This window comes from Halictus rubicundus, chromosome 14 (genome assembly GCF_050948215.1).
Source record: "Halictus rubicundus isolate RS-2024b chromosome 14, iyHalRubi1_principal, whole genome shotgun sequence".
In the NCBI taxonomy this organism is placed as follows: Eukaryota; Metazoa; Arthropoda; class Insecta; order Hymenoptera; family Halictidae; genus Halictus; species Halictus rubicundus.
In genome coordinates this window covers 5,543,710-5,567,162 of record NC_135162.1, presented here as the reverse complement: position 1 = coordinate 5,567,162, position 23,453 = coordinate 5,543,710, and the positions used below count along the sequence as shown (strand labels likewise).

Genomic DNA, 23,453 nt, shown 5'->3' with positions numbered 1-23,453 from the left:
ATTCGCAACGAACCTAGTGGTACTTTCTATCAAGCAAAACCGCTGATAAGTGGAAATAAAAAATTCACCGTTCCGCACGACGTCAGATAAAACACTCCGGGGATCCTCGTTTTTTCTCTGGGTCAGTGAATTTTCACTGTAACAATTTTCTTTCTTTTTTTTTTTTGTTCATTCCTCTCACGCTGCAATTTCTTGGTTCGGGGGAAAAATTTAATTTCGTTTGCTCACCGATATTTTCGACTCCCAGCGCGTTCGCTTTGCTCTCTTTGCTCTTCTCGTCTCTGTTGCACACGTCCCCGGTGTTCTTCCACCACTTATCGTACAGGATCTGTATCACACCCTTCTCCTGCAGCTCCAGGATCGCCAGCGATATTTTATCCCGCCACGGGGAACCTGCAAGGAACATTAGCGTGATCAGGCTTCGCCGGATTAGGCGTTAACTTTCGCTTCTGCTTGAAAATTCAACAGCAAACACCGTTAGACTACAGACGATCTTGCCTGACCCAAAGGGGTTCGATTGTTAGCGATTTTTCAATGTGTTACTACATTTATCGTTGAACGATAGTGACTCTATCTTAAAGCGCGATTCTCCAGCTTTAATTCAAGCCCTCGAAAGCTAAAAAATTCCTATGGGAACACATTTTAAAATTGATTCGAAAAACCTCCTTAATAGATTAATATCTTTTCCTGAATTCAAAAATAATCTATACAGTATGTATCTATACTATGTATAATCTGTAAAGTATGAAAGATATTAAAACAGTGTAAAACACGTGTCCAAGGATTTCGAGGGGAAAAGAGGGGGGCAGTATCAGTTTTTTATTCGGGCGGCGTTCTCAAGGTCAATTGAAGGTCAACTTCGTTTTTCCAAATGGAGACCGGTATTTTTTATTATTGAATCTTATTGTACGTGAAAAGCACACTATGATACTGCCCCCCTCTTTCCCTCTCGAAATCCTTGGACATGTGTTTTACACTTTTTTGAATGTCTCTCATACTTTTCGAGATATTCGGCTGGAAAGTTTTCAAATGAACACCCTGTATATATTCGATCATCGAAGAACACATTAAATTCTGGTCGGCGAATGGTTTAATACTTGTACTTTTGTTATTCACTTTCAACAAGCGTATTATTCGGGACTTTCCGATCTGATTATGGAGAGTTGCGAGCACATTTTCCAATCAGTTTATTGGCCGTCGGCTCCATAAACAAGTTCTGATATTTCCCGTGATAGTAAACACCGCGCCTCTTCATGACACGGAGAACTGATAGAGTTTGCGCTGAAATGACAAACTGAAAATCACGATATTGCAGCGAGAGTAGTGTCCACGTTCAAGTGACTGCAACGAACCAGTCATAGTTACTGCTAGGAAAATCAATTTTGCATAATCATGGGAAATCATTTTCTCTTCAATCTCCCACTGCATTTTGCAGAAACATAGAAAAACGTAATCAAGCATTCAAACTAAAATTCAGATTCATTATCCTATCCCCCACTCTACAAAATTCTAACAGCGTTCAACACTTAATGTATCAATTGGCTTAACTTTACTTCAGGAAACCAGAAATTTTTAACTTTGTTTTACGCAATCCTGTAGATTTTGACGAGCAAATGCCGAAAATTCAAGTTTCAATCCTAGGAGATCACTAGCTCAAAAGTTACGTGTGCGCAAAGATGTGCGTTTTTCATCGTTTTTGGCAGTTAAGGGCGCCGCCATGTTGGTATTAGTGACCGTTACGAGTCACTTAACGACGATGTGTGAGTACATACCAATACAACGGCGCCCTTATCTGTCAAAAACGCTTAAAGTCGCTCAACTTTAAACACGCATAACTTTTGAGCTACTGAATTCCTTACATTAATACTTGAATTTTTGGCATTTTCTCGTCAGAATCTACAGGATTGCATACAAAACAAGTTAAAAATTTCTGGTTTCCTGATGTGAAGTTTAACCTCCAAATTGCTCCACGATCGAAAATTTTGCAATATCGACTTGTATAAATTTCTTAACACCTTCGATCAGTGTCTGAGCAGGACAGAGCGTTTTCAAAATGTCTACAAAAATCATGCAGCATCCTGAATCTTTGAAGCACAAACAAGCATGATGGCTTGCAGGTAGAACAGGACTATCTCTTCGAATATCATGGTAGTTCGATCGCAGAGGCGGTACGTGCTCGCGCGGTTCGATTGTTTTCCGATATTACCTTTCGGGGTGGCAATCCCGTAGCCTTTGCTGTCCAACAGGCCGCCGATTTGCGTGAGATTGCAATCCCGTTGTACCGCATAATCGAGCATGGTGGATTCCATCAGGAAGGCGTAGTCTCCTTCCAGGACCCTCTTCACCCCGTCTTCGTAGCTCTTCACGAACACCGAGGGCGACTTCGATTCCATGAACCTCCACATCTTCTGATAAATCCCGATCTTCGAATCCTATTAAACATAAAGGAAGACGAGGTCGTCACCGACAGGCTCAAACATGATCGCCAGTGGATTCGAGCTATTAAAAAATAAAATCGTTCCTCCCCCTCTCCCTCGTTTACACGACGTTTATTCGACAGGAGAAAAAATAACCGCGGACGTGCGAACTCTCGTTCATCGCGGAGAGTGCTTTCGAAACATTGCAGCTCTCGAAAAAATTCCGCAAGCGTGAATTTCGTTCTTTTTCTTTTTTTTACACCGACGCGTTTTCATTCTCGCCCGCGATTATTCCGCAATTGGGTTCCATTGCGAGCCGCGATTTTTTTGTTTGGCTCGAGGGGACGTTTTGTACTTATCGGCCGCAATTTCTCCCGAGTGTATTGGAAGTGTATCGCTTTCTCGTATCGCTTTTGTTTCGCGTTGAAAGTCTGCCGGTGACGTTCGAGATGCTTGCGATATTGCTAGGTGTTGGCACAGCGAGAGCGGACGATAGCAGGCTGCGTGATGCACTGGATTTAAGTATTCTGATTCGAATGCCATTTACTGGAATTTTATTCTGGAGAACTGGAAGACTTCACGCATCAGGATTTCACACACATATTCGGTGGTACTTCAAGCACGTAGAGTAATTTTTTCAAGCAAAAATAATGAAAATTGCACGAGTTATACGTGTTTTTGTCGAGTATGTTTTAGGGGGGCACCCTGGTTTCGCCTGTCAATCTTTTACCAACAATCCGAATTTTTACGGGAGAACTGTTACATCTTTCGAATTACGATTTTACACACATATTCGGTGGTACTTCAAGTACATAGAGTAATTTTTTCAAGTAAAAATAATTAAATTTGCACGAGTTATATTTGTTTTTGTTGAGTATGTTTTAGGGGGCACCCTGGTTTCGCCTGTCAATCTTTTACCAACAATCCGAATTTTTACGGGAGAACTGTTACATCTTTCGAATTACGATTTTACACACATATTCGGTGGTACTTCAAGTACATAGAGTAATTTTTTCAAGTAAAAATAATGAAATTTGCACGAGTTGTATTGGTTTTTGTCAAGTATGTTTTAGGGGGGCACCCTGGTTTCGCCTGTCAATCTTTTACCAACAATCAGAATTTTTACGGGAGAACTGTTACATCTTTCGAATTACGATTTTACACACATATTTGGTGGTACTTCAAGTACATAGAGTAATTTTTTCAAGTAAAAATAATTAAATTTGCATGAGTTATATTTGTTTTTGTCGAGTATGTTTTAGGGGGGCACCCTGGTTTTACCTGCCAATTTTCTACCAACAATCAGAATTTTTGCAGGAGAACTATTAAATCTTTCGAATTAGGATTTTGCACACATGTTTACCGGTACTTCAAGTATATGTGTGATTTTTTTCAAGTATGAATAATCAAAATTACGGGAGTTATGTATTTATTTATGCTCTGATTTCGATAGCTCTGGTTTATCAATTTTTAAGAATTTTTGTCAGAAGAACTACTGAAGCTTTTGCATCAGGATTTTACACGTTCGTTTACAGGTACTTGAAGTACCTACACGATTTTTCTCAACTAAAATCAATCGAAATTGCATGACTTACGTACATTTGTTTATAGAATATGCTGATCATGCACGTTGCAACTGCGAGTTATTTCGCTTAAACTCCCATAACTAAATTAATTTTACGAATTTGAACGAATCCTTTTGCACTCACGCTCAAGGACCCTTACATTGAAAGGAAACGTAACAAATTAATTTTTGGAAAGTTCAAAACCAGGATACTCCCCTTAAGAGTCCTCACGTAAAGCCTCTCGGAAATTTAACGACCGTACGAAATTCAACGAAAACGTGCCGCGGATTTCACGGCGGATCCACGAACATTGCAATGTGCTCGTCCAACGGGATAATTAGTCAAATTAGTCGCGAGGACGATTACGATCGGCAAGTATACCTCGGTGTTAATACCTCGCGTATTCGCACGTCTGTTAAATTCGTCGAGTACAAGCGAAACGGAAAAACCGTTCGGCGAAAAACTATCGACAAGTGGTTGAAAACTGTTGTCGACGCTTCGAACGTTCCAATCGATATTTTCCACGGTGAAATGTAAAAGTTTGAAATGTTTATTGTGCTTTCGGAGTTTCAGTAAGTTACGAGAATTAGCTCTTCGACATTCTCGATCGTTCATTTCCTGGTTGTTCCGCTCGAAATTAAACTGCAGTGGATTGCGAAAGCATTGCAGCACTATCGAAGTATTAAACAATGCAAAAATGATACATGCTGTAAATACCGTGAGATACAGGTATGAAAATCGCGAGTGTAGAAATCCTAGGTCAAAAGCAATCAATTACAATTATTCCCAATCTTTCCGAGTTCAAAAATAATTAAATATAATTACTATAAGTAGCCATTAAAAATTAAATTAAAAGAAGTAGCTTGACAAGTATGCAAGAGAAAATTGCTATGAAAGAATTTTAACAAATCTAATTTCATAAGAGTAATTTTGATGACTCGAATAAAAATTCGATTTTGTGTGAACATTGTTATTGCTGTGCTCCTCCGCTATCGGATGAAATGTTTAAACAACTTATTATGCATAATCTGGTACTCACCCGGAAGAACGTCATAGTGCTCCCTCCCTCCAAAGTGCCGTAAGAGATCTCGGTCTGCTCCGCTAGATCCGCGGCGTTCTCGATCGGCGTGATCATTCTCTCGACAGTGAGGAACGCAGCTAAGTTCGCGGTGTACGAGGAGATGATGATCAACGTGAAGAACCACCAGATCCCGCCCACTATTCTTGTGCTAGTCGCCTGACAATGACGATCGATACATTTCTTTAGTTACTCCGAGATATCGTGGCGAAGGCAATTCCTTTTTCGAGCGTGCACCATAAATTCTGCCTCGAGTTTCTGGGAAATCGTAACTCTTTTCTTTTATTGCGCCTTCGGGCCGAGTAAAGGATCGAAACAGCCCAAACAACAGGTGGATACTTGGCAACGCTCTGGCCCCTGGCGCTGGGACAATGAATGATTTAACAGCGTTCCCTCTTTGCTCTTCGTTACTCTTTCTTAACTATTCGGTTCCAGTAGAACTCGCAAGTATGTAGTCAGACACAAAAGTGTGCTATACGCGTCCTTCTTCTATTTTTTTTTTTCGAAAGTGATTTGCGTTTAGAAAATGATTCTGAGTGAGGAGTCGTTGGAAATAGCTCTGTACAGTTGGCTACGTTAAACGTTGACTGAATACAGTGATTTCTCTATACAGAGTGGTCCACGCAATTGTTTCAAGTCATAACTCCGTTATTATTGCATTTACGAAAAAATGATAAAGAAGAAAGATAAATGGTTCGAAGAGCACTACATCTGTAGGCATTTAAATTTTTTTTTAGATGCAGCAGCGCATGTGCAATTAACAATTGCATCATTTCTTTAAATAGAAATGCATATTTTTTTTTACACAGATCGATTCTTCCGTTCATTCTACGTAAAAAATGATTAGGGTACCATGGCAAAAAAATTATTTGATCTCGAGATATTTTTAAAAAATGTCTTTATTGAAGAAGATGCTCAAACGCTTCTCCATTACATTCTAAACATTTCTGATAACGGTTTTTTATTGTTTGCATAACTGCGTCTAATAATTTTTTTGCCATGGTACCCTAATCATTTTTACGTAGAATGAACAGAAGAATCGATCTGTGCAAGAAAAAATATACATTTCTATTTGAAAAATGATGCAATTGTTAATTGCACATGCACTGCTGCATTTAAAAAAAATTTAAAGGCCTACAGATGTAGTGCTCTTTGAACCATTCATCTTTCTCCTTTGGCATTTTTTCGTAAATGCAACAATAACGGAGTTACGACTTGAAACAATTGCGTGGACCACCCTGTATACAGTCAGTCCCATAAGTATTCGTACGCTCTTAAAAATCGCATAACTTTGTCAATATTGGACTATAGTACTTGAATTTTTTTGAGAGGTTAGAACAATTGGATCACTACATAAAGTGAAAAAATTTTTTACAATTGCAATTGGTCGAAAGTGCAGAGAAAATACTAAAAGTTGTATTTTGCAACTTTTTTATGTGGACTTGCATTGAAAATTTAGAAAGTACGAGTTGTAGATCTGTATGAATTATACATGTTCTGAGAATTTTATCAAAATCGGTCAACGTCGCTGTGAGCTGCAGCTGTTCGAAAATGATCACATAAGGGCGAAATTCCCTAAGAAGGCCAAAATTCTGCGACTTTCGAGAATATGTATAATTGATACAGATGTACAAAACGTACTTTTTAAATTTTTAATACAAGCTCGCATAAAAAAGTTGCAAAATACAACTTTTAGTACTTCCTCTGTAATTTCGACCAATTGCAATTTTAATCAAACATTTTTCTCAAGTTATGTAGTGATCCAATTGTTCTAACTTCTCAAAAAAATTCAAGTAGTATAGTCCAATACTGACAAAGTCATGCGATTTTGAAGAGCGTACGAATACTTATGGGGCTGACTGTATGTCGCCAAGACCTGCATGATAAATGTCGCGGAATTATCCCCACTACCGCGGAGAATACCACGTGAGGAGCCACGAAGCTCGTGTTGTTGACATATATCGAGAATTCATTGTACAGTGTTCACTCGATATATGTCCAAAACACGGGTCTAGCCAGGGACATATATCGTCCAGGAGATTCTTTGATCTACGCCAAACGTAGAAAAGTACTGCGAAGCTCGAGTGGCCCCGTTAGAAAAATGCCACGAATATATTGGTGAAAATAATGAAAAACAAAGAAGTTTTGTTATTGGATTAGTAGTGGTCTCACACAGATACACCCGATTCGTATTATGTTTACACTCACGGCGTACACCTCGCGGCGGTGGGAATAGTTCTGGGACTTTTATCGGCTAGGCATTTGAGACATATATAAAGTAAACACTGTACAGGGTGTAAAGAAATGTTCTACATCTACGGATCGATGAAGATCTGTAAAAAAAAGTTGTCGCAAAATTATCCTTGACCTTGAACTTCATTGTCAAATTTTTGTTCATTGTCATGACGCGTAGAATATAATGGAATAAAAAGAAATTTGACCTTGAAATTGAAGGTCAAGGACATTTTTGCGGCAACTCGTTTTTACGGATCTTCATCGATCCGTAGATGTATAATACGCTTATGGCAGCCAAGGCCAAACATTTCTTTAGACCCTGTACTAATGTACTGTGTGAATAATCGTTTGTACGACGTGCTAACTGGTTGTTTTACTAATAAATCATTCTCCGTGGAATATGAGGTGTGAATTTTCGTGTTTGACGGTAATGGAGGGCCAGGTAGCAGTTTATACGACATTCTTAAGCCACTGAACCGTCATCGCGGTGTTCATAAAGCACTCATCTTCCACGCAAATGTCTTTTCAGCCTCGCATCTCCGAGCCGGAAGCCCATAAAGAGCTCTGCGACGATCAATCGAAACCACGTAGGTGGAGAGCGTCGAGGCCGAAGACGATTTAAGAGCTTGAGGCAACATTCCACGATCGAAGAATGCAATATGCGGTCTCATTTATGCACCGCGGGACCGCTAATGGCATATTTCGTGCCATTAGCGGCGGATCGATCCGAGAAACGGCTGCCCTCAGCGTCACGTAGCGGAATAACTCCTCCTTTGTGTCTGTCTACTCATATCTGACACTCTCTCAATAATTTTTCAACACTCTTCGGAAATTTCCGTACGAGACTTATCTCTTTTAATTTTCATTAACACATACTTACAGAGATAATCGATTCTTCAAAAGAAAACGCCACATTTCAACTTTCTAGACTTCCTGTACTTTTATAAAAATAGAAAGACATTTCTTATTTACATGGTGATATTTTTTGGACTCTTTATAATGAGATAGTGTTTTTTTAAATTATGTTATTCATCCGGAAACGTGTTTAAATATTGTTCGAAGCGAGAAAGGCCATTTTTGCCATTTTCTGGGGCTTTACAGTGTTTTCTCGATATACAGCGACATTCACCATATAATTATTATTGTCTAAGCTTTATCATTCAATTGCAAAATAGGTTGTATGATCACGTTTTATGAAAAACTAGCAAAGTGTGTCCACAATTTTTCTAATAAAAATGAAAAATTCCACAAATATATTGATGAAAGTCTCATAAAGAAATAATGAAAAATAAAAAAGTTTTGTGATTGGATTAGTAGAGGTCTCCTGGTCTCGCGCCTATATGCCTGACCAGTATTATGTTTATACTCCTCGGCGACCGAGGCCACTCGAGCTTTGGGGCTCCTGCGGTAGTGGATATAGTTTTGTGACTTTTATCAGCTAGATATTTGCGACATATATCGAGAAAAGACTGCATTATCTTTCTAAACATACACAATAAATTTAATAGACTGATCAATAATCACTAAAAAAATTATTAAAAAATATCTGCGTCAATCCTGTTGGTCCCTTAGTTCGGATAGAAGGTATCATGTGCAAAGAGTATTATTTAAATATTTTGCAAAATAATTTACCTTCTGTTGTTAATTCTATAGACTTTTCTGAAGACGAAGTAGTATTTCCTTATTTTATTTATGCCTTGAATTAATTTCAGACATTCCGACTGAGAATTCAAATAAATTTGTCCCGAGAAATTGTTGAACAGCAGGAACGTATGAACACAGTCGTAAAAGGAATTGCACGTTCTCTGGCAACTTATGTTTATCGTTGTCGACGGAATACCTTTCAAGCACAAGAATTTTTGTTAGCTTTTCCCGAGATGAACGATAATTCGCCACTTGCGGTTTTGCGGCTGCGGACTTTCAAGGGAAATTTTCGTTATTACGCGGCCCTTAGAGCTGAAAGGATCGTAATTGCTCGCATATCCGTTCGTCTGAGCTTTCAACGCGTAGCCCTGGGATTCTCACGAACGCGATGCTCGCAGAGAGGCAATGACAACCCCACATGGACACACATGCCACCAGAGCCGGCTAGCACCGTATGCAGTACAGGTGTTCCCTTATCGCGAAAATCGTGTTCATCTATCGATCATTCTCTGCTAATTACGCTATCCAACTATCTACTAGCTGTTAAACGGGAAATTTGCAAGCCCCATTACCTTCTGCTGCAACGAACCCCTTCGTTCGAACGAATGCAATTTCCCTTAAAAAATGCCCCATTCGATAGACAACACTGCCAAGAGAGAAATCAAAGGTTAAAATTTTAATTAATTACGAAATCCTCAAGCTTCCCCAGGTTTTTCATTTCTCATAACCGGGAGTTTGCAATTAAAAAATACCACAGAATCCCCGGATAAGTCGGATTTAATATCGGAACACTGTGCCGGATATTTTCGAAAAATTAAAGCTTACGGTCACAATTAATTATGAAATCTGTGCTTGCTCGAATTCATCCGGAGTTTCTCGCAGGCAGAGTTTGCAATTAAAAAATGGTATAGAATTCCCTAATTAGTCAGATTTTAAAATCGGAACACTGTCGGCTGTTTTCGAAAAATTAAAGCTTACACTCACAAATAATTATGAAATCTGTTAATTATGAAAACTCTGTCTCAGAGACAGAGTTTGCAATTTACAAATGGTACAAAATTCCCTAATAGGTCAGATTTTAAAATCGGAACACTGTCGGCTGTTTTCGAAAAATTAAAGCTTACACTCACAAATAATTATGAAATCTGTTAATTATGAAAACTCTGTCTCAGAGACAGAGTTTGCAATTTACAAATGGTACAAAATTCCCTAATAGGTCAGATTTAAAAATTGAAACACTGTCGGCTATTTTCGAAAAATTAAGGCTTACACTCACAATTAATTATGAAATCTGTGCTTGCTCGAATTCATCCGGGTTTTCTCACAGGCAGAGTTAGCAATTAAAAAATGGTACAAAATTCCCTGATTGGTCGGATTTACAAATGTGTCAGAGACAGAGTTTGCAATTAAAAAATGGTACAAAATTCCCTAGTAGGTCAGATGTAACATCAGAACACTGGCAGATGTTGTTCGGAATTTTTTAATTGCAATTAGACGTGGTAGAATTTATTTTGTTAGCGAGGGTATAGTGCTGGATCTCGGCAGAGTTTTCGAGGATATCAGTTTCTCAGAAATTGATCGAGTTACGTCGCTATTAGGTAGACCAAATGATCGTGCATGCTGTGGACATTAGGCGCAGAAGATTTTCTTCCTCTGGGAATGAAACTAGCAATGGTTCACATGAATTGTGCTATTTTCGTGACGCGGCCGGGCCACGTGAATGATCACAGGAAACTGTAGCTACCGTGCTCGATGAGTTACGATAGAAACTGTTCGGGGTAAATGGCTCAGGGAGAAGTAATCAGCGAGCTAATCGACTGATTCTTTTCTCCGTTCCCGCGAAGGCGCTTGAAATTGAATGTTCCCTGCTCACGTGAAAACCCGACCGGGGTTTCTCCGCTCTTTCTGGCCGCGGCTGTCGAATGCTAACGATCGTTCAATCAACGAGGATTTCTGTGCAATTCCTACTTATCAGTTAATTTCACTCGGGATAAATAGAACGTCTCGTTTTAATCGATCGAACCCACATAATTCCAAGTTATTACAGAATAAATTGGCCTACGTAGACCCTGGGCAGATTACGTTCAAATTTTTCATCGTCATTCGTTGATTTTACAATAAAAATTTTTCCGTTTCAAAAATTCACTCAATTTTTACGGCGGTGTTTGTGTTCTCAATATTGAAATTATTTTTCTTTAGCTGGGCAATTTATTTTACAGTGAATTCTACTTATTTCAACGAAAGTTAACATTTTCATTGGAAGAAAAGTTTCTTTACTTGAGTCTTCATTAATCGGACCACAAATTGGTCCGATTCTAATTCTATTCTTTTTCTAGGTTAAGTCTCACTGTGAAAAAAAATTTTAAAATGCTGTAAAAATCGCAAACTATTTTTCCGAATGGCGGATTACACCCACAAAATATTCTGCAATCTGGAAACCTAGTGGCTACGACCTACGGGGGTCCGTAAATCTGTTCTCTGGCAGAAAACTTCGTTTTTAATCGTAACAGCACGAACGACAAATCCGATCGATAGTTCAGATTCCGTTCTGGCGATCCCGGCCAGGAAGAGAGAGGAAATGAACCCTGTGAACAGCGGTTTTTATGCGCCATTGTCGCCTCTCGTCCATTCTTATCAGTCAAGGGAACAGCAACGCGTGAAATCGGCGCATCTCCTGCTCGTCTATGGCGAAGGGCTACAAAGCATGACGCAAAACGATGTGTTTCGTTTTATCGACCGTCTGGCCGACCCTATATATATATATATATATATTTATCACAGTGTTCGAACGGCGACCGTGAGATTTTACGGGACGTGCTTAAAGAACAGATTTCCCATGCATTGAACTTCAAGGAAACCTTTATGGGAGAAAACCGTTCAGCGGGATGTTAAAGTCCTCCTGCGTCCCTGATGCGACGGGCAAGCTAAAACGAAAATTTCGCAGAACAGAATCGACTTGTTTGTTCACGAGGTTGAAAGAAAACGAAGCGACGCGACCGAAATCAACAAAACATAAGGTGCTTGGCTGCTATGTGCATGCAGGGGTGACATGCGGTCTCTCGAAGCGATCGTTATGCAATTCACTAATGAAAAGAATTTGTTCGTCGGCGCAACCGAAGCAAAATAATCGGATACAGAACGATTGATAACACGGAAAGCAGTACTCTAATTTTCTAATCCACTAAAACACGGTTCTGGAAAGAACAGGATCGCTTTTCCCGATTCGACCGATGAACATCCGACTTTCACTCGTGTTATCATTGCCGGACATCACCGTGGGAACGCCACGATGTACTCATATGGTGCTTGAAATCGTTTCCTTTGATTATGCGCATTCTCCTGTTTGGTAACGGCGAAGCTTGTTGGATGTCGTATCAGAATCAGAGTACCTAACTTTTCCAAGAAATTCCTACATTCCCATCTTCGAACATTAATTCCGCAGAATTGAAGTTATCCTTCGCTTCATGATGTTCACTCGGGCAAGTAGAACGTCCAACGAACAGCCAGCGGTACATTCGACGTTGCACGTCGAGGACGTCCTTCGCGCTGATGATTAGAAACAGAGAAGGCAAAAAGTTCGGTTAGGAAACGCGGCGGGGAAAGATCCGAACAGGGCCGGAAACGAGAAAACGCCCGGCCTCGGATGCAAGAAGAAGGGAAAAACGTGCTCCTCGTTGGCGAAAAGGGCAAAGTGGCACTGTTGTCCTCGTAATTGTGCGGCGAATAAAGCGAAACCTCGTTTTTCGTGGCTCGTCCGAGAGAGCCCGTTGGTCTGAGCACGCAGTTTCACGGCTGCATCCAAGGACTTCCACACGTACCGGCTTTACAACGGCTGCGAAATTGCGCAAGCTCGTTTTAAGCGGACACCTTTACGGCGAATAATGTTGTTACGGGAAACGGGTTACTTTGAAGCTCGAGGATCCTGTTGTTCGCCCGGGTTTTTGTCGTTTCTACCCACCACGATTCGTTTTGTTCCAGAAATCGTGGGGAATTACGGTGGAACTTGCTTCGCATGCTTAGGAGCATCGATCAGTAACATTTTGGTACTTCAGGGCTTCGCAAACTATTTGGAATTGACAATTTATTGGTAGACAGTTATTAGGGTACGAATGTTTCCGTGAAACTTGCGAGCAACAAGATTGCAACAACATTGATCAGATTAGAATGAGATTCGTCAAGATTTAAGGGGTTCAAGAAAATTCAACAAGGTCACAACAAGGTTCGACAAGATCCAACAGAATGCAACTAGAGCCCAAAAGGCTGATCAGACTCCAACAAGATTCAACAATATTGATAAGATTCCAACAAGATTCAGCTCGATTGAAAAAGATTGCACAAAATTAATAGGCTCCAACAGGACTGAACAAGGTTGAACAAGATTAATAACATTCCAAGAAGATTGAACAAGACTGATCATATTCCAACAAAACTGAACAAAGTTGAACAAGATTGATTACATTCCAACAAGATTGAACAAGGTTGAACAAGACTAATAACATTCCAACAAGATTGAACAAGACTGATCATATTCCAACAAAATTGAACAAAGTTGAACAAGATGAACCACATTCCAAGAAGATTGAACAAAATGATAACATTCCAACAAGATTGAACAAGGTTAGAGGAGATTGATCACATTCCAACAAGATTCAACAAGGTTGAACAAGGTTGATCACGTTCCAACAGGATTGAACAAGACTGATCGCATTCCAACAAGATTGAACAAGGTTAGAGAATATTGATCACATTCCAACAAGATTGAATAAGGCTCAACAAGATTTATCACATTCCAACAGGATTGAACAAGACTGCTCACATTCCAATAAGATTGAACAAGGTTGAACAAGACTGATCACATTCCAACAAGATTAAACAAGGTTGAACAAGGTTGATCACATTCCAACACGATTGAACAAGACTGCTCACATTCCAATAAGATTGAACAAGGTTGAACAAGACTGATCACATTCCAACAAGATTAAACAAGGTTGGAAAAGGTTGATCACATTCCAACAGGATTGAACACGGCTGATCATATTACAACAAGATTCAACAAGTTTGAAAAAGGTTGATTACGTTCCAACAGGATTGAACAAGACTGATCACATTCCAACAAGATTGAATAATGTTGAACAAGAATGATCACATTCCAACAGGATTGAACAAGACTGCTCACATTCCAATAAGAGTGAACAAGGTTGAACAAAACTGATCACATTCCAAGAAGGTTGAACAAAACTGATCACATTCCAACAAGATTGAACAAGGTTACAGAAGATTGATCAAATTCCAACAAGATTGAACAAGGTTGAACAAGATTGATCACATTCCAACAAGATTGAACAAGGTTAGAGAAGATTGATCACATTCCAACAAGATTAAACAAGGTTGAACAAGGTTGATCACATTCGAACAAGATTGAATAAGGCTGAACAAGACTGATCACATTCCAACAAGAGTAAACAAGGTTGAACAAGCCTTGTCAGATTCCAGCAAGACCGAACAAGGTTGAACCAGAAAGATCTCATTCCATCATGATTGAACAAGGTTGAATCAGACTGATTATATTCCAACAAAATTTAACAAGGTTGAACCAGTCTGATCACATTCCAACAAGATTGATCAAGGTTAGAGAAGATTGATCACATTCCAACAAGATTGATCAAGGTTAGAGAAGATTGATCACATTCCAACAAGATTAAACAAGGTTGAACAAGGTTGATCACATTCCAATAAGATTGAACAAGGTTGAACAAGACTGATCACATTCCAACAAGAGTCAACAAGGTTGAACAATCCTTGTCAGATTCCAGCAAGATCGAACAAGGTTGAACCAGAAAGATCTCATTCCATCATGATTGAACAAGGTTGGATCAGACTGATTATATTCCAACAAAATTGAACAAGGTTGAACCAGTCGGATCACATTGCCACAAGATTGAACAAGGTTGAACAAGCCTTGCCAGATTCCAGCAAGTTTGAACAAGGTTGAAGAACATTGATATGATTCCAATATGATTGAACAAGGTTGAACTCGACTAATCAAATTCGAACACGATTGAACAACGTCGATCAGATTCCAACACGATTGATCAAGATTGAACAATGTTGTTTGATCAATGTTGATCAGATTCCAACAAGATCCAACAAGCTTTTCCGTCCACGCGTTTTGCAGCAGGTGTTTCATGTTTTCCCGTACGCCGGACTCTGTGGTGACATGTTTACCTTGGGGTTTAGGTCGCTTCCCTGTTGCATGAGCGTGCCGACCATAAACCAGAAGCTGTTGGCCAGGGTGAACTCGTTCACGGTTCTCAGCAGGGGTATGTCGTCGCTGTCGGGATCCAAGGCGCTCACGTGACCACCCTGATCGCATCGTGACCCCCGCCAAGTGGTGCGAAATTTCAAGGACAATTACACACACAGTCTATTCTCGGACCTCTTGTACATTCTACGCCACTTCCGCGGGAGCCGTGAGGATAATTACCCGACGTTCCTCAAATCGGGGACATCATATGTCAATGCTGGTACAACGAATCCGTGTACAAGATTCTACAATGTGTTTCACGGATTGCAACGATGCTCCAGCACTGCATGATAACCTTAGCTGACTCCGGAAGTTGCTTCTGAATTTGACCCGGGGGAAACGTTCGTGTTTACCGAAGTAATTTCGTGATAAACGCGAGAGAGCTGTGCAAGATGTTTAACAAAATCCTTTTGTCTTTAATTATTTCTTTGGTGGTGCTATTCTTGGCATATTCGTGACGTTTTTCCGATTAAAATGATACCCAACACGATACCATTTGGGTTATTATTTACTTGTGTAATACAGGATACAGTAGGGCCTCGATTATCCGAACTGATCAGTAAAATCTTTCACTAATTCAGATCATCTTAAATCTTTACTAATTTGTGCAATAAATCGTCCGAATCAGGATAGAACTGTGTACAGAAAGGGGAATTCGGATAATGGAGAATTTCGACATGAGTAATTCGGATAATAGAGGTTCCATTAAATCGGCCACTAAACGAGTAAATATGAACCAATGGGTATCGTGCTTGGACTCATTTTCCTCGGAAAAATGTCAGGAATGTACTCGTAAAACTGTCGTAAAAAATAATTAAAAGCAACAAAGTTACGCCATTAAATTAGTACTGTTCCACCGACATACTGCTACATTTCTCAGTAACATACGTTCCTCGGGGGTTATGCAGCCCTGGGAAATTATCAGCGTATTAAGACTTGCACAGCATCAAGCTGCATCCACGGCAAAAATGCGTGCAACTGCAGAACAGAGCCTGATCAGAAGGGACGAACGTTTCGGGGGCGGGTTTCGCTCAGGTCCGCCGCAAATTCATGTTTCACACGGCTCCCTAGGTGGCATAGTTTTCACGCAGATCGAATTACACGGTCAGCTAGGAGCACCACACGACGGGAGCCTACCTGTAGGGGGCATTTGCAGCTGGGACAAGCCCTGGGCTCTCCCCACTCGTAAGGGGAGAACCTCGCCACTATCCAAATCGTCAAGGAGACCATCACGTAAGCGCCCAGCATGGACATCCAAATCTCCACAGCGAGGGGATTCATGAATGAGAACAGCCTCGATGGCGTTCGCCCGGAAACCTGAAGCAGTTACACGTATTCCCGCGTTACAGACCGCTCCGTCTACAGTGGGGCAGGAAAATTGAACCCAATCAAACCGTTTTTCCAGCACTTCACTATTTATGCGTTCATTAAAACGAGATCCCGGAAAACTGATGGGGCACATGATTCATTTGAATTTACGGAACGATTAATGTTACGGGGGCCCATAAGTAATCAATTATTTTGAAATCTGAAACAAACTTTGTAGTAAATTCAAGTTTTGATTTCTTAATTTATTATACAATCTCCATCATTATCAAGGACAGTTTGCCATCTTCCCTGCAAATTTTTAATCCCCTTCTATTAGAAATCCAGGGTTCGTGAAGCAAAATATGACTCAAGGTGCCTCCTTACATCTTCTACAGAATGTTTTATTTCTCAAATAATGCTCCAGAGATCTGAAAAGATGATAGTCAGGGGGAGCAATATCCGGTGAGTACGGGGGTCAGGTAAAACTTCCCATTGCAATTCTTTGATTTTTTTCCTGAGTGAGTTTCGCTGTATGGGCCCGGGCATTGTCAATTTGTAGTATTACACCTTTCCTGTGGACTAAAGATGCCCTCTTTTTCAATAGTTCTGAATACAGCCGTTGTAATTGCTGACAATACAACTCAGCAGTAACTGTTTCTCCAGGTTCCAACAACTCAAAGGGAACTATGCCACGACAGTCCCACCAAATGCACAGTAACACCTTTCTAAGTGATAAGCTAGGTTTAGGGGTTGATATTGCGGTTCGATTTGCAGAAAGCCATTGCTTGGAACGTTTTTATGTTATCATAAAGAATCCATTTTTCATCTCCGGTAACGATTCTGCTAAGAAATGGATCTCTACGAAATCTGGACAGCAATGAAGCGCAAATTGATCGACGAATATTCTTGTTGGTCTCAGATAATTGATGCGGTACCCATATTCCTTGTCTATATGCTTTTCCCATTTCGTGTAGGTGCCTTTGCATAGTTGACCATGTGGACCCAAGGCTTCCCGATAATTCTTGTATACTTAATTTCGGATCAGCTTCCACTAGAGATTTTAGGGTGTCATTATCAAATTCAACTGGTCGTCCACTTCGGGGCCTGTCAGAGAGATCATAATCACCAGCAGCAAACCTTCTGAACCAACGTTGACACTTGTTGACCTTCAACGCATCTCCATAAACATCGCAAGTTTTCTTTGCTGTCACCGTTGCATTAAATCCCGCATGAAAATGAAAAAGTATGCAATGACGAATACGATCCTCGGAAGGTACGGACGCCGCCATTTTATTACAGGGTTGTAAAAAAAATTATTAGAATATTTTGAACACAGGCTGCTTTACCGAAAATTGTAAAAGGCAAAACAAATTCTTTGCAAATAATTGATTACTTATGGGTACCCCTAATATTTTCATTCTATTGCACTTCGTTTGCAGTATTTTAGTCCTGACTGAATTTTGCAGTCAGAGATAGATTTAATATTAAAGGACCTTGGACCTTCCTGATAAATGCAAATTGTTTTGTCATATTTCTCACTAGATTTTGATCTCTGTGGGTCCAATAGCCGCTTCAGTGAAAGTGGTGGACAGTGATATCTTTTATTTAATCTGATTTAAGGCTGGGCTTTGTGTTGGGTCAGTTTAAAATTTTAAATAGCTGAGAATGTATTCTTAGACTATTTTTTGTGCGTCTCGGAATCATCTAAAATCGCTGATATCTTCGGGACTCTGTCTCAATAAACACACAGACAATGATTTTTCCCAAAAGAATCGTTTCACCGGTACAATTTTGCACCCCACTGTATATCCTTTTCCAGGAAGCCAACGATTGGACGGGCCGACGATACTCTCGCGTCGTTAGGCGGTTCCTAAAGCTTCCTGCGCGCGGTAGCTCTTTCTCCGTTTTTCCGCGTCGTTCAACCAGTATTTTCTCGCGTCAAATAATTCAGAAAACCGGAGCTGCAAGCGTTGCTTCGCTGCCAGCTCTGAATACGTACTGAAGACGATCCTCTCCTATCTCTAGCCTCGCTCTGCTATTCTTCGGCCCGTCAGACACGACACAATAGAAAGTTAAAACACGCCGCAAAGTTCAGCCATTATGCCTCGACTGCCTTTATACTCTCTTTCGGTATCCCCCGCTTTCTTTCTTTCTATTTTCATTTTTCTTTTTTTAGACCCCTGAAATTGGAACGAACACACTGGACTATGGGGAATATCTGGGACGCGAGGCCGGTCAACGACGACGACGACGACGACGACGACGACGACACTCGACGCATTCGGATGTCGCAGCTTCTGATTTCACAGCATCCGGTTCCCAGGATCGGTGGCTCGTGAAACGCTCCGAGGAACGGAGCTAGCTAAGCCTTAGACAAGACTGGCTTCGGGATTTGCTTGAAAGGATTGCCTGAGAGGATTTTGGAAGTGGACACTGGTACGGAAGGGTGAGTCTGTTTTTGGTTGACCGTTTCCGGGTTGTTTCTGATTTTCGAGTGTAGTACTCTAGACAGAGGATTTGCATGTCTTCGTACATGCTTCAAATCTCGTGATGGTCTCCGATTATTTTTGTTCTCGATTGCTGAAGGACTGATTTTGACGAAGAAACTTAATTGAATGCCTGAAGTATTAGCTTTGAAAATGATACTGTTTGACAAAGACGTTTGTGCTTGTATTAAGTGGAGAAGCTACGCAATGGTCAGACATGGTTCAAGAATTCTATTCAAAGACACATCGGCAGCTTGAGATCGTTTTACAATACCTTGAAATCATTTTCGTGTGTCTTTATATAGAGTTTGCGCTCGTATCAAGTAGAAAAGCCACGAAATGGTCAGACATGTTTGAAAAATCCTCTTCAGAGGCATACGAATAGCTCGAAAGTCTTTCAGCATGCCTTCAAGCTATCTAGACCCATTTTTGCATTGAACTAATATAAATGCCCCCACTTTAAAAAATCTGAAAAAATTATATGCTAAGAAATCGGCATTTCAAAATCTCGTTTTATTTCTTTAAATTCTGTTTCGACGCTAAAAATTCTGAAAAAATTCATAGACGTGCATTCTAATAGCTGATATATTCCTGAATTTTTTCAGAATTTTCAATTGAAGAGGATTGGAGAAATGACGGAAAAACCTGATTTTCCTTGTCACCCCATTACTACCCCTGGTGTGGACATATGGGGTTGAAAATTGGCACAAAGCATATTCTTTGGACAATCTATCGAATGGCCTATTGCAAATTCAATTTGGTTCGGGGGAGGGGGGGGGGGACATTTTTGACCTGCTTATCCGGCTTCACCCTTTCCAGTTTGGAGGGGGGAAGGTGAGTAAAGTGGTTTGAAAGGTAAACCGACTAGGTCCGAGGTTTGTTCGTGGTTGTCGACAAAGGTGGCAGGACATCGGCGGAGAGAGTGTACCTTGGGGTTGAGCCCGCTGCCCTGACGGAGGAATGTGCCGGTGATAAACCAGAAACTGTTGCTGACGCTAAACTGGTTTTCGACGACGTCGCTCTCCGCCAGACACGGGTGTGGATTGTTCCACTCGTACGGGCTGAATCGGGCCATAACGAACAGGGTGAAGCTTACCAGCATGTACGCGGCCAGCACGTACAGCCAGATCTCGACGGCCAGTGGGTTCATGAAGGAGAACAGCCGCGTTGGCTGGCTGGATGGCACCTAAATTACGTTACGCTACGATTTTAATTAAAACGGATCCCGTACCTCTCGCCCGCCGTATGACGGGTCCTCAGCGAGGATGTTTTACCGCTGGTAAATCGGTTTCATCGAGAACCTCGTGTGTGTGCCCTATCCCTTGATCACTAGCCCCCACCCTCTCTCTCTCTTTCTCTCTCTCTCTTCTCCCCTCCCCTCCCCTTCTCACACTCTGCTCCATTGTTCATAGTAATGACCTGCTATTACCACTTCTAATCCACTCGCTCTGCGTAACCGTGTTACATTGTTGCGGAATTATGTGGGCAATATTGTGGAAATTTTCCGATTGCTTCGGAAAGTGGTGTGCACTGTTTGCAATTAATCCCTCGAGGACGAATGTCGAATTTGTCGTACTCAAGTCCCTGTATCTATTAGATTGACTGCTAAAATTCGAATTTTGAATGAAACGGAAGTTTCGAATAACAGTTTTATCAATACATCGTGCAGTCACCATCATTTTCTATAATACTGAGTCATTCTTTTCTTTTCTTTTTGACATCACCATCGGTGATTTTGTTGTAATTGGATTATGTTGTAGTCCATGTGAAATTATGGGGGGTTTAAGTCATCATTTTGCCGGTTTAGAATTTGTTTAAAAATTACAGGCCTTCGAAGTTTACAATTTTTTACCGTTTTGGTGGAAATGGGGTTCACTTACGAATTTTTATCTCAGGAATTGTTTATCTGATTGAGCTAAATTTTTGTTTGTTTTATTCAAAAAGCATTGAGCTATTGTAAAATAATTTTTTCAACCTTGATAATTAACTTTATAATGTCGGAAAACGTAAACGAATTCTTTTTTTGCGTTTTTTTTCGTTGAGGGGCCAAGGTTTTTCAAATTTTGAAAAAAATATGATTAGATTCCTTGAAGTCAATTTTCAAGTCTTCATCTTTTTGAAAAACTCATTTTGATGGGAAACTTCAAGGAATCTGATCATATTTTTTTCAAATTTTTAAAAACCTTAGCTCCTCATTGAAAAGAACGCAAAAAAAAAAGAATTCGTTTACGTTTTTCGACATTATAAAGTTAATTATCGAGGTTGAAAAAATTATTTTACAATAGCCCAATCTTTTCTGAATAAACTAAAAAAAAATTTAGCTCGATCAGACAAATAGTTCCTGAGATCAAAATTTACAAGTGAAGCCCATTTCCACCAAACTGGGAACAATTTCAAACTTCGGAGGCTTGTAATTTTTAAACAAATTCTAAACCAGCAAAATGATGACTTAAACCCCCCCCCCCCTAATTTCACATGGACTACAACATGTTTCAATTAGATAAAAATCGCCGATAGTAAAGTCAATGAGATCATGAGGTATTTAAAATAGATCTTGTGGTCTCGAGAAGTCTTTGGGGTGCCAGAAAATTTTGGACGAATTTTTGCAATCAATCATTGATTTGTCAAAATTGAGGGTGAAGAATTTGATTACTCACACGATTGAAGATGAAAGCATATTTTTCTTTCTTCCTAGAATTGCAGACTTTAATATGTTACAGTAAAATTGTGATGTATTACAATAGTTAATGCAAAACGAGGTTCTCGACGTGAGGTTTCAGTTTTCATCGATGCATTTGTTTTAAGTTCTTTGTATATCAATCTGATTTGTTGTCAATGTCTTATCACGAGTAGGCACAGGGATGTTTTGAATTAAATCATTGTACTTAGATACAGACTTAATCTATTGACTCCGTAATTCCAAGCCGATGTTTGCTAAGTTATGCTTAAAACAGACACTAATATCTAATTTACAATATAGAAAAATTTGTTATTTGCTAATAGTAGAAAAAGTAGTATTGTAGGATTTGAAATAATTGCCTTTTGAAGAGTGCACGAAAGCGTAAAAATCCGCTTGGAATTGCGAGTCAGTTTATTATAATTATAAATTGTAAATTAGATACAATTATGAACTATCCAAGATGAGCACAAGTGCAGAATAACAGCGACTCACCTTAAACAGAATTCCAATACCAAGATTCATGAACGGCTTGGTGAAATCTATCACGCTCTCGCGAGCGTAATTGATCGTCATCGATGCGACTGCCAGATCCGCTCTCTGCGGACAAACAATATCGGAAAATAGTTTAAAAAAACAGTAATCCCATTTGAACATACAAATTTCCGATTATCGAGAAATCGACGATATTCAACCGGTCGTAATTTCGCAAGAAACAATCGCACAGCAATAAACTCGGACTCATTTTAAAGCTTGCAAACTCTACTTTCGCACACGTTGTTACTCGTTTTTCTCTAAGATATTTTTGCACGATGCAGCAAAAAAGAAACCGACGACCCACTTTTCCCAAAAATACTGAATTCAAACCTCTGTAGAAATGTTAAAAAATTTTTCTCATCAATGAATCTACCATGGATTCAAAGACTGAAGCCTCCTCTGTACAACGAGACCAGAAAAATGGATGTACGATTTTTTCGTCACTTTTTCACGAAACAAAAAGGGGGACCAAGTTTAGCGATGTAAGTTGTAAGACCGTCGTTAAGTACGCCAGTCGTTTAAACCATAATAAAACGGCTGAAAAAAATCGTACGCTAAGCTTCTTTATGGCGTTGTAAAGCGGAGACTTCGATCTTCGAATCTGCGGAAGTTTCGTCGAAGAAAAAAATTTCTGGAAGTTTCTAGAGACGCTCGAATTGGCAGCATTTTCGAGAGGAAACACGTCTTCGGTTTTCCACCTCTCGCGTCGTGCGACAATTAAACCGAGCATGTCTGCTCTCCTTTGTTTGCATTGTCCCGCGAGCAGTGCAATGGTTTAATCTGCCAAAGGGTTTGTTCATGAGGCGAAAGGGCCTCGGTACGCTAATACTTGAGATGCGATATTTGTCGGCTCATGCAAAATCACGGGGACACGGTTTCGGTCCGGTAGTTCGAGGAATGTTTGCCTTGCAAAGTAGCGAATGCATTTTTTAGATGCGGACGTACGCGGAACGGTAGGTCACCCGGCAATGACGTCTTTCCTTCGGGAAGATCCGCTTACGGTTTCGCTTGGTTTCTAGGTTAAGGCGGGAACACCCTTTCACGGGGGACAGATTGCTTTGCATCTTTTATAAACCGCTGATCTTCGGAATTCACCACGGCATTGCGTCTATGCTCGGTCGTTACGGTTAGCAGCCGCGAAATACGACCTCGCTGAGGGCTATCGGCGTCCTTCGCGCCTCAAGGGCTCCTCCACGGCTCCT

The 23,453-nt window shown here is 40.3% G+C and overlaps 1 protein-coding gene across 1 annotated transcript in view; it reads right to left on the bottom strand.

The window, feature by feature from the left end:
- Nucleotides 1–23,453, bottom strand: part of LOC143360896 (glutamate receptor ionotropic, kainate 2) — a 327,145-nt gene that overhangs the window by 32,471 nt on the left and 271,221 nt on the right. Inside the window, exons 11-17 of the mRNA XM_076800073.1 lie at nt 22,210–22,314; nt 19,966–20,223; nt 16,381–16,560; nt 15,165–15,302; nt 5,022–5,219; nt 2,207–2,432; nt 229–393 (exon numbers count right to left, since the gene is read on the bottom strand). Of these exons, the coding sequence (XP_076656188.1) occupies nt 229–393; nt 2,207–2,432; nt 5,022–5,219; nt 15,165–15,302; nt 16,381–16,560; nt 19,966–20,223; nt 22,210–22,314 (1,270 nt within the window). The remainder of the gene's footprint in view (nt 1–228; nt 394–2,206; nt 2,433–5,021; nt 5,220–15,164; nt 15,303–16,380; nt 16,561–19,965; nt 20,224–22,209; nt 22,315–23,453) is intronic.